The sequence below is a fragment of the Bactrocera dorsalis genome, chromosome 2, assembly GCF_023373825.1.
Source record: "Bactrocera dorsalis isolate Fly_Bdor chromosome 2, ASM2337382v1, whole genome shotgun sequence".
NCBI lineage: Eukaryota > Metazoa > Arthropoda > Insecta > Diptera > Tephritidae > Bactrocera > Bactrocera dorsalis.
Window position 1 is genome coordinate 102,870,043 of NC_064304.1, and position 15,155 is coordinate 102,885,197.

General features: G+C 34.0%; 1 protein-coding gene across 5 annotated transcripts in view; it reads left to right on the plus strand.

Annotated features, from left to right (window-relative positions):
* LOC105230450 (kin of IRRE-like protein 2) overlaps nucleotides 1–15,155 on the plus strand; it is a 407,372-nt gene that overhangs the window by 144,456 nt on the left and 247,761 nt on the right. For all 5 annotated transcript variants that reach the window (XM_049447970.1, XM_049447968.1, XM_049447971.1 and 2 more), the window contains exon 2: nucleotides 2,075–2,697. In XM_049447970.1, coding sequence (XP_049303927.1) covers nucleotides 2,556–2,697 — 142 coding nt within the window. In that variant the 5' untranslated portion in view covers nucleotides 2,075–2,555. The remainder of the gene's footprint in view (nucleotides 1–2,074; nucleotides 2,698–15,155) is intronic.

Genomic DNA, 15,155 nt, shown 5'->3' on the forward strand with positions numbered 1-15,155 from the left:
ATCAACGCAAGACAAAGCAGTTTTACATAGAAAATGCAAAAAATGTGAGAAGTTCCAAAAAAATTAAATAAAAAATTGCGCTCGACTGAAATATTTTATAAAAATATTGCAAATTTATGTATGAGCTTTGTGGGATAAAATGCGCACTGAAAGTACAACGAACTGAAGCGAAGTTGACGCTTGTCGTTGAAGTATAAGGCAATGCAGCGAGCAGCGGAAACGGAAACGGAAGCTGGGCAAATGTTAATTGTTTTCATTGAAGTGTGCTGCTAAGTGAGACCATTATTAATGAGTGCAAGCACTGGAACTTTAGTAATTGAGAGAAATGAGTGAAATAAACGAAAAAGGCGCACAAAAACACCAAAAAACTGCAGTTTTTAGTTGCCAAATTCATAATTGACGCTATTTAATTATTTATTTTTTTGTATGCGTTTTGAATATTTGCTCTTCGTATTTAGGAGAACGTAATTGACTCTCATTTAGTGTTTTTTTATTTATTTAAGCTGCTTTCGGCAAGAGACAGTTTCTAAATTTAGCACGGAAAGAGTTAGCAAGTATTAAAAAGTCCTCATAAATAGTCTCAGAGGGCCAGATCTGTAGAATACGGTGAATGTGGAAGCAATGTGGTGCCCGATTCATGGAGTTTTGCCTTCGTTTTCACTGACTTTTGAAAGCAGTGCATTGGCTTGGTAAAGCGACACTTCCTTTTTCTGCAAATTCGGCATTTTCCAGCGATTTCTTTCTTCAAACAGTCCAATAACGCTATCTTTTCTTTTTCAAGGTAGTCAATAAAACATATTACAAGAGCATTACAGACGCCATAACCTCGCCAGCCTAGTGTTGCTTCGCAGCGGGTTGATCGCATGCAGACCATTCGGATGACCAAGTTTTTATTTCAACTGTACTTGTTTCCTTCAAAAAGCAATATTTCTTTTTATCCATTTTTCACAATAACAGAAGTTCTTCATTCAAATTGATATAATTCGCAAACTAATTATCTAGCAATGTCAAATCAATGTCAAAAAACATTGTAAGCAAACTGTATCTTTTTGAGCCTTCATATGCCATATTGCGTTTTCGGCTAACTATACCGGTGAAACCTTGAGATACCGGTGATTCAAGTAGAGATACTTTTTTCAATAGATTTTTTTTTACAGACCACACGTGAGTCGTGTCAAGCTGACATGTTAATTTTGTTTAATATCGTTTGGCTTTTCATCATGGAAAAAGTTACGCTCAAATTATGGTCAACATAGGCAGCCTACTGAGCGTACTTTTCCAACACCATCACCGATTTTAAGACCCAGCACGCAGTGAAGAAAATATAGAGGCCGTAGCTGAAAGTGTCCACAAAAACTGTGCAGAGTCCATTGGGTGCTGTTCGCAGCAACTCGGACTGAAATCGTTCAAAATTCAGCTTGTACAAGAACTTATACCCCTCGACCTGCCCAAGTCGCATCGCTTCGTTAGATGAGCTCTTTAAAAGTTCCTAGAAGATCCGACGCTTTCGAGCAAAATTTTGCTCAGCGATGAGGCTCATTGCCGGCTCCATGTGTTTGTAAATACATCACACTCAAATTTCCTGATAGAGTTTTGCCAGCAAGTTCTCATTCGGTGAGATAGGTACGGGTTGATATCAGCTCAAATCTTGCTTGTGTTCGTATACCACGTATGACTTTTTCTCTCCTGCTGATGATTTGGTATTCATTTGGTTCATTAGAAGGCTTTTTATAATGAAGTTAAGTAGGCATATATAATACTATATTGGAACACAAGCTGCTTTGGGGCTCAAATTTAATGGATTCATTCATAGCTTTTTCTGATACTCAAAAATTACTCACCAATTATATTGATTTGACTGTTTCCATCTATTATTATCTTCAACAATTCAGCACGTGTTTTCTCATATAATCGCAGAGAGAAAACTGGGTTCGGTAACGCACGAACTTAACCCTTCTTTACTTTTACAGCTTCTGTTGTCAGATGTAAGCTTCTTTACTCTTTATACTTTTTTAACATTGTTGGGACTTTGTGACTCATTTACGTTTTTCATCTATTTGAAATGTCATTTCAGCATTTCTGTTTCTACGGCAAATGAAATACACAAATTTAAAATGGAAAAGCAAAAATTTTGAATCATAAAAAAGTCGCCTGTCATATTTTGATTATTTTTGTTTTTCGAATTTGTGAAAAAAAATCAACGCATGTACAGCAACAAAAAGAACGGCGCCAGAAAGCAGTTTTAAATAGAAAAACTAATACTGGCCAAAGTTTTCTATGCAAATCGCGCCCGAAATCGCGCCACCTCTATAACCAAAATTAACGAAAAAAGAAAAAATAAAAAATGTATGTGTAAATGTGAAATGAAAAATGCGACAATAAAAAATAAATTGTGACTTGTGAAGAGCATAACAACATAAATCAACAGCAAATCAAAAAAGTTTAATGAAAAGGAAAAAGTTTCGCAACACAACGAAGGCGAAGAACAGCGGCTAAATTAAAATAATATTCAGCAAAACAACAAAACCAACAACATAAACCGAAAATATCACACAATGAAAGCGAACACAGCTGCAGTCGGCGCGAGCGCAGAGACGCCACAAAGCGGCATGCAACAGCGACGACATCAACATCAGCATCACTTGCCACAGCCGCTAAAGCTCATATTGGCGTTAGTCATCATCATTTGCTTGCAAGGTAAGTGAAACATCAATTTCACTCTTTGTTGTTGTTATTTTTTTTTATTTTATGTTGCTCATTTTCGCGTTTGCCTTCGTGTTGTAAGCATTTTTTGTGCGGTTTTACATGCTTGCAACAAATGGCCACGTACACGTGTTAATACAAGCACAGCTATCATCTATCTCTGCCTCATGTCGCATTTGCCAGCAACGTGTCGTCAGACTTTGAGGATGTGCCACACAATATGCTTGCTGTTGCATGCACCACCCACGGCAGGCACGTGAAAGACAAATAGGCATATTTTGTCATTGTATGCTAGATGGTAAGATGGTATAGTAAATATTTGTGTGTCTTTCTTTTTGTGGTGTGTGCGTGTGTTTGTTGCTGTAATAATTATTTTGTCATCGCTTTCCGCTTTCGTGCCGAATTTCTTATGTCAATAAGTGTCTTTTGAAACCTAGGCTTATGGGTAGCGATTATTTCGTTGTTGGTTCGTTTTTTCAACAATTTTGGAGCGACTGTCTTCCATATTTTATATGCTCTTTTCATTTTTTTAATCCATTTCTTTTGCGCAGCTAATTTTCTGGAGATAAAACAACGATTTTTTTACGTAATCTTTTCCCTGTCCCGCATTAATTACTTCAAAGTCAGACGATGCTTCATGGTTTCAAATTTTCGTATTTTGCTTCTCCTCCGCTCGATTCTTTGTTCTATTGTCATTTATTCAGACTCATCTGCTGACAAAGCTTTCGAAAATGTCTTACATTAACTACAGTACTCAACCAATCTGAAGAAGAAACTTTCTTATTAGATTCAAGGCTTTTCTCATCCTCTCGATTCGAAATTTTAGTATGTTTGTCAGCTATATGAAATCTAAACATTCTTGAGAGCCAGATCATATACAATTTCAATACTCCGTTTGAGAAACGTTTACGGAGTATTTATATTTTTGATATTGATGTCGCTATGATTATTTTTTAATTATGAGATAAATATACAAATATATTGCCATTCGTTGTTTCTCTGCTGTTTCTACATTTTGCCATTTGATGTTCTGACTTTGTCTGCTCACTAATTGCATAATAAGCTTATAGCAATTTTACGCCACAAACTTCTAATGCGACGTTAGAAAATGGTCTTTTCTCGCATTAACTGTTTAATTGTATTTGCAATCGGAGTGAAAATGTATTTTCGTTGGAAAATGAGAGCAACGCGGTTGTCGATGTGGAACTATAATATTGATGTTGGGCTATTAGAGGGTAAGATATAGTGACAGAGGGTGATGGGTGATGAATGTAGTTTTAGTTATAGTGGTACAAACAGAGCTACAGTTATAGATATAGATATAGATATAGATATAGATATAGATATAGATATAGATATAGATATAGATATAGATATAGATATAGATATAGATATAGATATAGATATAGATATAGATATAGATATAGATATAGATATAGATATAGATATAGATATAGATATAGATATAGATATAGATATAGATATAGATTAAGATTGAGATAGAGATAGATATAAAGATAAAGATAGGAAAGAATGAAGATAGATGAAAGAGATAGAGACAGAGGTAGAGAGAAACAAATAGTGAGATGAGATGCGACATAATAATTCCAGAAGGTCCTGGATATGTTCATTTTATACATTAAGCAGCCAAAGCGCTTTTGTTTCAAATATAAATATATATACATATATCTTCTATATATTATAAGGTTGTCTGTTTAGGCTTACATAAGTCACAACGTAATATTTCTTTTTATTTCGAGATAAGGGATCTTGAAATAAAAGCTTAAGAGGTTATAAAAAGTAAAGATCACCAGCGGGACTAAGTAGCATATTCTTAGCTGCCCTTGATCCAATACCAATAAGGGTGAGCCGCAAAATTATTTCATAGTAGTGCTGTTGATAATAGTCCAACCAAAAATCCAAATCGTTCAAATAATATTCTATAAATGTGAAAGCTCATCGAGCCCTGATTCTACTACTATACTACTATAGAGTTTTCATTTTGAATACATAATTTCCCTCAAGGGTATAACCGTTTGTCTGTATATCCATATATATATGAGCAACTGTCATTGATTTTGCAATTTTTTCCTGTACTTTTCCTTCCTTTCATTGCTTCGACACATTTCTCTCGCTAGTTGCTCATTGAGCGCGGCGCCTCGAGTGCAATAATGTGATTGCGATGCATAAAAACGGCTATAATACAATTGCAAAATGACGCAAATTGGCAAACGTTAATTTCGATTGCGGTTAAATCTGACTACTTTTGATTTATTTTACGCCGCGTTTGCTGCTCGATGACATTAAATGAAGGCTTTGTATTATTTTTTTTAATAGTAAATTTTGTTGTTTATATTTTGTCTGTGTGATTGTGAATTGTAGATACAATTACATTTCACAAGGCCCTATTTCTTTTCCATTGACATATTTACTGATCTGCACTTTGCAGGTATTTCTGCTTAAAAGTCGAGTAAGCGAGGAGCTTACATTTTTTGATAAAGTTTTTACGACTTTTTAAATGTGACAACAACATATAGAATTTAAATTTTTTTATTTTAATATTGTTGCCACATCTTTGTAGCGTAAATTTTAAATTATAAAACTTAAATAAAATATTACAAATTATTACAACCAGATAAAGTCTACTTCAGCTTAAGGCTTCTTATTGAGCTCACATACATACCATATATACATATGTACATGTGTATATGTAGTTTTATTTAATAAGCTTTACTAACGAATATTTCCCTTCGCTATAAAATTCGCTTTTACTTACCTCATTTGCCTGCTTTCCATTTTATCCCGCCACGCACGCTTAATCCTTACTTACTTATGAAACCTTTCTACAATTCTTAGTAGCTCTTATCCCATTTTGACATTTTTCATAATTGGTGGTAAAAAATCGTTTAACATAACTTTTGACTTAAATCAAATAAGCTGGTTTTTCAATGAGATCAAAGTAAACTTACATATGCATGCGTATAGCTATTTTCGGCTGCGCATAATTAATGTTTTTTTAGTATAATACTTTGTTGCGTATTCATGCAATTTTGCTTGCAACAGTTCGATTGTAATATTATTACATAATTCTATTTTATTTGTTTGCGCTTTTATGGTCTCTCTTAATTGTTACTGTTTTTGCCGATAGTTTACAGTTTTTGTGTACAACCGAGCGGAAAATAATTGGCTCATGATCCGATTCAACGGTCCATTGTTGACTTATCGCTGTTCGCTTAATTGGTTTCACTGTTCGTCGAGTTTGCTGATTTCCACATTATTTGTGACCCTTTTTTTATTTCGCAAGCAATTGAAGGTTAATTTGATTTAGCGAGATTCGGCTTTATTGAAAGCAGTCTGGGAGTGAATATTTGGATGTAAATTTTTGTGGTTTTTTGTCAAGATCAGGGAACGTGTGCGACCTCACGGCATATGTGACAATACGTCAATTGCTGTAGGCGTTTAAAAATTCAGCGGTACAACCAGCGGACATAGACATAGACATGGACATAGACATAGACATAGACATAGACATAGACATAGACATAGACATAGACATAGACATAGACATAGACATAGACATAGACATAGACATAGACATAGACATAGACATAGACATAGACATAGACATAGACATAGACATAGACATAGACATAGACATAGACATAGACATAGACATAGACATAGACATAGACATAGACATAGACATAGACATAGACATAGACATAGACATAGACATAGACATAGACATAGACATAGACATAGACATAGACATAGACATAGACATAGACATAGACATAGACATAGACATAGACATAGACATAGACATAGACATAGACATAGACATAGACATAGACATAGACATAGACATAGACATAGACATAGACATAGACATAGACATAGACATAGACATAGACATAGACATAGACATAGACATAGACATAGACATAGACATAGACATAGACATAGACATAATAAAATAAAAATAAAATTAAAATAAAATTAAAAATAAAATTAGAATTAAAATTAACTTTATAGTTAAAATTAAAATTAAAATTAAATTAATAGTATTAAAATTAGAATTATAATTAGAATTAGAATAAGGCTTAGATTTATTTTAGACTTATATTAATACTGGAGTTTAGGCTCAAGCTTAAACTTAGACTTAGACTTAAACTTACATATAGGCTTTATTTTTAAACGTTGTTATGGCAATGATGTTGTTGTACCTGTCCTACCCAGAATATAAAGAAATTAATAAATATTGAAATTTCGACTTAAATTTTGCTTCTCAGCGCCTAAAAGTATATTTATATTTTTGGCTGATAATGCAGTTAATAACATTTTATTAATACCTTTACATTTAATTGCTTAAATAAATAAAAATAAACTAAATATAAAGTAATGCGCAACTAGCAATTTTTGCACTCTTTATCACCTTCAATAAAATTATACGACGCGCCATCTGAAAATTTGCCATTTTGCGAATAACTATTATATTTCATGAAAGATAAATAAACAAAAAACTGTTAACTCGCAAAACAACAATAAACGAAATATTATTAAACTCGGAAAATTTAAAAATTGACAAATACTCGTACTACAAAACCTAAGCAATGAATCACAATGTGGTGCCAGTAAAAGTCGAAATTAAACGCGAATACAAATTACTTCCGCCACCCGCAACAACCGCCAGCAAGCACACAATCGGCCAATAACCAGCGCCAGCACACAAGTCTACACATTTATATGACGCGAATGCTGACATTAACTCTGCATGCAACGTGCTTTCCTAGTAATAAATGTATGTATGTGCGTGTGCAAATGTATATGTGCTTTATGTGTGTGTGTGTTTGTTGTTTATAACAATGTGTTTGCAGTTACTCAGCGCAAATCCGAAGCAATGACACTGATGTGACTACAATGCGATTACCGTTAAAGAAATAGCGCAAATACATACAAACATACAAATACAATTGCACATGTGTCAGAGTAATCGAAAAGTTTAACAAAATAACATAAAAAATATTAGTGCAGAAGCAGGAAAAAAAAACACAGAAACAACCATAAAATGGTTAGCAAAAGCAGTAATGGAAAATCCGTTGAGCCATCAGCCATCACAGCTAAGGCGACACAAATTTATAAACGAGCTTACTAGACACACACGCCTATTGGATGACATATAAGTTAATGTGGATGGCAGCAAACCCTGTAGGAAATATTTTGTTAATTTTGTTTTGATACTATTAGATTTGGATGAAAATCAGTCGAAGTTTTTGCTTCAGGTAATGAGATCTCAAACTGTGATATATTTTGCTCTAACCATATATCATTAAAGTATAAGTAATTAAATTTATATTTGAGGTTATGTTACGATAAAGTTGCATTTTAGTTAATATTTATACTAGAAAATGTTTCCAAAAATAATATTTCTTTTATGTTGACGTTATTGAAGAATTAGTACCTATAAATGAATCCACAACGAATCCTTCCACGTCTCTAAGGAGATCTGAACGATCGCTGGAACACTCGCTGACCCATGGAATTAGTATTAGTAATATTATTTTCAACTCAAATGCCATTAACATTCTCTATAGTTCTTACCTAACTCTATATATATTTTGTTTCATTGCTACAAAGACATTATATTTCTGTGAAATACTAAAGAAAAATATGTTTCTATTCCAAGAACGAACGATGTTGTTTTAAAACTCTATGATAACTTTCACAATTCTAAAAAAGGTAGTAAGCGGAATGCTCTGAAAAGCTTATTTCATTGCTAGTTTGGTAATAATTATTTAGGAATGTTAAGGTAGGTTTGGTCAACTACCCGCAATTGTGCAGTCGCTAGGTTCTTCCAGCCCAGGCCAAATCTTAAGACACCTTTTGATCCCTCCCCCTTCAACAAAGTTCATCTTATATGAACTGTGGGAGGTTTAACTGTACACTTTCCGATCCGGAGCCATGCGGGAAGATTGAAATTCGGATGCCAGCTGCATAAGTTGCTTGTAAGAAGAAAACATCATCTCATCACATTATTCTCGAATATCCCGCCTTTACTAGACCATACCAGACTATAGCGTATTGGATCATCCAGATGAAAAAGCAGAAATTCAAACAAAGCATTTTAGCAGAACTCAGATAGATTCAAGACGCTTTGTCGATAGCTGATACTCAACTACAAGAGTATTTATCTGACTTCAGAAAGGCTCATAATGACAGTCTAAGTGATATACCTCGCCATCTTTAGAAATCAGCCATCTAACCTATCCTTACCTTCCTTTAAAGGGGCTTTTCATTGAGTTTCCTGTCATTTTAATGTTTCTTAAAGGACTTGAGACGGCAAAATCTCCTAATTTGAGTTTTAGAATATATTTTATAAGATTATATTTTTACCGAAGGTTACGCGCTTTCGATCACTTATACGTGTTCGATCGCTTACAACAACTAACACTATTTTTTTAATGAAATTACATTGCTTTGAAGGCTTCTAGCCTAAATTTGGATCAAATGTGGGCTTAAGCGTTTCAACCTAACTTAATTTCTCACTAGCGCATATGACATAGCTACTAGTGTGCTGTCAAAATGACAGATAGGACTTCGAGGGTAAGAATGATATTACATATGTATATCCACATTTCTGAGGAGTTTAAAATTTCCTATGTACCTTAGGGTAATTCTTATTTATTATAATTCTTATTTATTAATTATATTATATTTTCCCTATATTATTGTAAACTTTGAAGATGACCTCAAAGTAAAGCACACTCCCTCGAATTTTTCCTATAGGACATCTTGAAACCCTAATGTACAACCCATCGAAGCGCCACGAATTTGCAGCGATTTAAAGTTTTTTGCAATACTAGGCAATTTAAGCACTTTTTTGTAAACATTTATTATTGGTACGAGTATATTAGCCGAGAATTGGAAACGCAGTAGGGTGGAGAAAACCAATAGGGGGTGTGTACCACATCGCTTGTGCGATTTTTCTGTTCTATTGTACACACTTGTGGCACTGTAAGCACTGTAAGCAAATACGAGTTGTACAACATTGAGGAAGAGTTTTATTTCGATTTTTTTTTAATGTTGAGGCATTCTTTTATCTCTTCTTTTTTACCATGCTGATTCAATGGAGCGCAACTGCACGGAAATGCCAATCACTGTTTCGTCAATGGTGTAGAAGAGATGGGTCGCGATTTCAATTCATATACACATACTTATATGCCAAGCATAGTACTTAGAGTATTTATGTAGGCAAAGCAAGAATGAGTCATGATAATCTAATTATGTATAACTAGAAGACAAATTGAGTACTCTTTGCAGTAATCATGTCTATTCGCTTAATGCGTTTTACTTTAATTATCTGTCGTCGAAGCTTTTTAATTGAAATTACGATTTTCATATATACTTTTTTAAGTACTCGTAATAATTAGTACCAAAAGTACAAAGAATTCAAGTTTCGTGTAATCATACCATACTTTTGTTACTTCGGAATGAGTAGGTAATTAAGTCATCTTACAACGAACAAAGACCAAATTCAGCAAGTTACTCATAATGCCCGTACTGCTAGATGCTGCTGGATAGACGATGCCAAGATCTGCTGAGTTGACGCTATGAGTTATCGAGAGAAAGCTGCTGCGGAAGATATAAAGTCTTTTGTGCATTGGCAACGGTGAATACCACTGTCGATGGAGCGATGAGCTGTACGAAATATGCAACAACATTGACTTATAGTATTTTAGCGAATTAATAGACAGTTGCTACTCTGACTAGGTGACGTCGTCCAAATGAATGAAAACACTCCAGCTCTGAGAAAATTGGACGCAGTACACGCCGAGGGTAGCAGAGGAAAGGAAAGATCTCCGTTAGAAAGACCACGTGGAGCAGACCTGGCTACTCTTGTAATCTTAGATTGGAGACAAACTTTTGATCTTAAAGTAATTCGCTTCATTAAGATTTTTCTTTTTTGCATAATCCTGCCTTGAATGGGAGATATTATTTATATTAGAGTTTTCCAGAATTTAAGGTATCGAAAGCGGCTAACAGCAATTAAGACTTCCTAAAATGAGCTGTATATAAAATTACGGCCTTTAAGGAATTCTTTTTTATCTTTGAGGTGACTCACTTATGAGAGAACGCCCTCACACCCACAGACTCCAAACGGAAAAAATTGAGATGAACAGAGTATTTAAATCAGACATATCGAATACCCACAATATACACGCTTCAGATTGAAGTAGAGAGAATAAGAGATAGAATTGGTGCGTAAACCTCTAATAAAATGCGAAAAAAAAATATTGCAGGCTAATCAGCGCGAATTATAATGTGAAAAACATTTTGCCATTATAAATAAATTTTGATTTATTCGAAACATCCGCCCCAGTGTATGCAACAAATTGTGATTTCGCATTCACAGCAATCAATCATGTCCTCCGAGCAACTTCAATGGCATGTTTTCGTTTTGCTGCACGACTTTAGCAATACATTTCATATTCATTGCACAAAACTTTCGTTGTAACGACGCAAATAGTACAAGTTACGTCAGAAATCAAGAAGCTGCATGTTCAGTGAAGTTTTCGAAAACCCCAAGGTGCATGCAACACGCCGCCAGCGCTATGAATATTTATGTATTGTGTATATTTCCGGCAAAATAAAATGAATGATGTGAAAACTTCTGCTGCTACCTGCCTGCAATTACAATAACAACAAGTATGTGGCATGCCACATAATAAAAGCGATAAGCGTATAGGCGTAAAGTAAATAACTAGAGAATAGTATATTATATCAATATATATGTGGGCTGATTAAGGTGCTTGCGAAAGGTCGGACGAACGATTTTTGCGGTTTCATGCCCGTGAATGCTTACGAGGGAACCGCCAATAAAGGATCATTGTAGGATGTAGCTGCCAGAAGTACCAATCGATCTTAATGAACTCCCTGTAAACTTTTTTATTTGACAAGGTATCTTGACGAAACTTGGCATATATAACTTAAGATATCACTACAATCTCCGAAAAAAAATTTTTAAATCGGGCAACTATAGCATATAGCTGTCGTACAAACTGACCGATCAAAATCAAGGTACAAGTCTTTTTATAGCCTTTAAGTTATAAGAAATGCACATGGAAAGGTTGCAATAGCCTGGGTGTAGCCGAAGATAACGTTTTTTTATTATTATTATTATTATTTTTTATCATATTTTTTAGAACCGCCCTAATGTGCATATATTAGTTTGGCATATTTTGCATGGAAGCGCATCATGAGTCACGAAAACTAATTTTTGACAGTGTGTTTGGGGAATTAGCATGAAAAATGTCGCAAACACGCACACACACGAAGACACGCTCTCTTTCACACACACACACGAAACCAGTATAAGCAAGTACTTGGCAGCAACAAAAGCTCACGGCACTGATTTTCATTTGCTGTGTAGGCAAAGTTTGTAACTAAATTGTCGCAAGTATGTAGGTTTTATGTTATATATATGTAAATATGTACATACATGAATGTATTAGTGTGTATGTGTGTGTTTCGCGGTGAAGCTCTGTGTCTGCTGGGCTGCAAAAATTGTGTAGACAAAGTTTTTTAATAAATTTTATCATATTTAAAGAATTGATGACTGACAAAAACAAATATGAGTCAGACAAAGTATGCCAACAACAACAAATATACGTCATGTATGAACATACAAACAAAGGAATACATAATGGAGTATTGGCAAGCGAGTGTCAAGCAAGTTAAATAAAATTCAGCCAATTACAGTTACGATTTCAATTGAATTGTTCAAATCAAATTACGTTGAATCGAAAAATAACAGAAATATTGAAAAATAAAAAAAGAAAAAAGAAAAAAATTCTTAACAATTCATTGAAGTTCCGTCGCGCTTGGCAACGCCACCAACAGGCAACTTGTGCAACTTTTCTTGCCGAATTTTCAAAAAGTTGCCGCGTGTATATGCCTGACAGCTGCTTCTACGTATCAAATAAAAATTTTTAACTTTCATATTTCACAAATATTATTACTTAAATTTGGTAAATTTATTTTATTTGATTTTTAGAAAATTTTTTAAAAATTTCTTCGCCACAAAATACCGCAAAATTCTTATCAAATATGTTGGTAGCACACAACTTTTGAAAGTATTTTTTAATATAACATGTACCAGAGCGTACTTCAGCAAACACACACACACTCGCACCCACACACCTGAATATGCACCTACACACATACATATGCACAAAGGCGCCAAAGCGCTGAACCAACTTAGTGTGCATGCGGTGACATATACAAAATAAACTCACAAATACATGCAGACAAACATAAATGTAAACACACTCTCACACTCATAACACATATATATGTACAAACATATATGTATGTATATTTACGCACATATATGTATGCATATCCACGTACATTCACGCGCTTGTGTGTGTGTCTCATGTGTAAAAAAGTTACCGCTGCTAAATAAGAAACATTTTTAGCAAATATTTTGCGGTTGCAATTCAGCGATAACAACAACAACCACGAGAAAAAAAAACAGAGCAATAACACGAATATTATAAACTACTGGCAGCATGCGGCAGGCAGGCAATGGAGATACATAAATTTTGAAAAATTGCTTGCACAAAGTTTTTGAATGTTTGCCAACAACAACAATAACAACAATAGCGTAAATACAGAAATAACCGCTGCGTTTGTGTGGTTTTGATTTTTGATAAATTTATTTATTTTCGTACTCTTTTCAATTTTGCTAAATAAATTTTTATGTTAACATTTTTGCTTGCCACACACGATTGCAGATGAAGAATGCTACTTGCCACGTAGCTAAATTGTTTGCGAACTGTTACAAAAAAAAAAAACAAAAAATGTTTCGAGTAATTTATTGCAAGGCTGAAGATATTTAATCGCTGTCATCTTTTGTGAACTCTTATTCTTCTTTGCAGCATTTAGTACTGTTCATGTTGCACTAAGTGGCTTGGCATTGCTGTTAGGTAAGCCGCTGGACAATTTAGGGGGACTAGTTCACGTACTACTTGTATATGTACATATTGACCGACATGACTAAAACGGCTTATTTTGTTATACTTATCATTCATATATAAATATTTCAAAAGTACTCTGACATTTCTTTCTTGATGTTACGAACTTCGTGGCAAACTTAATATGCCCTCTTCAGAATATATAAATATCGAAGATCGGTATAGCTGTTTTCATATATTCTTTTCTTTCTTCCTAAAAAGCCTCTCAATTTATTAATTATATCTCCACTCATGCTTAAACTGAGCTATAGCAAATCTCTTATAGCTGTCTATTAATCATGAAAATTTGATATTCTTGACTCTCACACAACCAAGTTGAAATAAGTACAAGTATGACAATAACTGTTTTCTTCTAAGTTACATTCAAAGTTACAGATATATAATTATAGCACAAACGGTCTTTAGCATAGCCCTGATTCCATTACAATACCGTTCGCTTTAATCACTGCAGAATACAATCATTTGCCTCAAAAATCTTTATTTTTGCTAATTGGTTCGCATAGGGGAAGTCCTTCGCCGATATTTCACCAAGTGCATCTAGAAATCTAGATCTAAGTTAAAGTACCCTGATTCTAGACTCAAACCGAGAAGCTATATCGAAACGAGCTGTTTGCTAGGATTCACAAAACGTTTCAAATGAGTTGAGTGCAATATCGAATAATTTGTTGCGTTCTTAATGGAGAATATGATTTAATGCTAAAAGAAAAAGTAAGGTAAAGCTAAGTTTGGGTGCAACCGAACACTTTATATCCTTCCGATTATTAGGTTATTACTATTATTATCGACTTATTAGGTACATATGTGGGAGCTAAGGGAAGTATTGACACGATTCAATTCATTTTTGACACAAAGACATACCATCTCCTGTAAATGATTATCTATGAATTTCAATTATATACCTCAATCATTGACCAATTTCTGCAGTAAAAAGTCAACTATAGGCTCTGGGGTATAAATATTTAGTACTTAGATCTTGAACAGTTTTTGTTCGATTTGCATAATTTTTGATAATAAAGTGGCATACTTTAAAGGAATTATTCGGCCACAATTGCATTCCACTAAATTAATTGCTTCCTAATTTTTACTCCGGAATGGAAAGATTCAAATGGAATTTAACATTTCTTGGTTGTAGACCGATTTCGCCTTTTTTGCACTGTGACATAAAAATATAAGGAGAATGTTACATATCGAATTTGGTTGAATTCGGTCGAGCAAGTCCTGAAATATGTGAGTTTACCTAAAAGTGAGCGGTGTCGCGGTCATCGTCGATTTTTTTTTTAGCAGAAATACTCGTTAAAGAAAAATACTAAACTTATTTTTTATAAATTATAGATATTTATGAGTTAAAAAATTTTTTAAGGGGTATGTGGATTTACGGGTTTCCAAAAATTCTAAATTTTCAAGTTGTTCCGAATA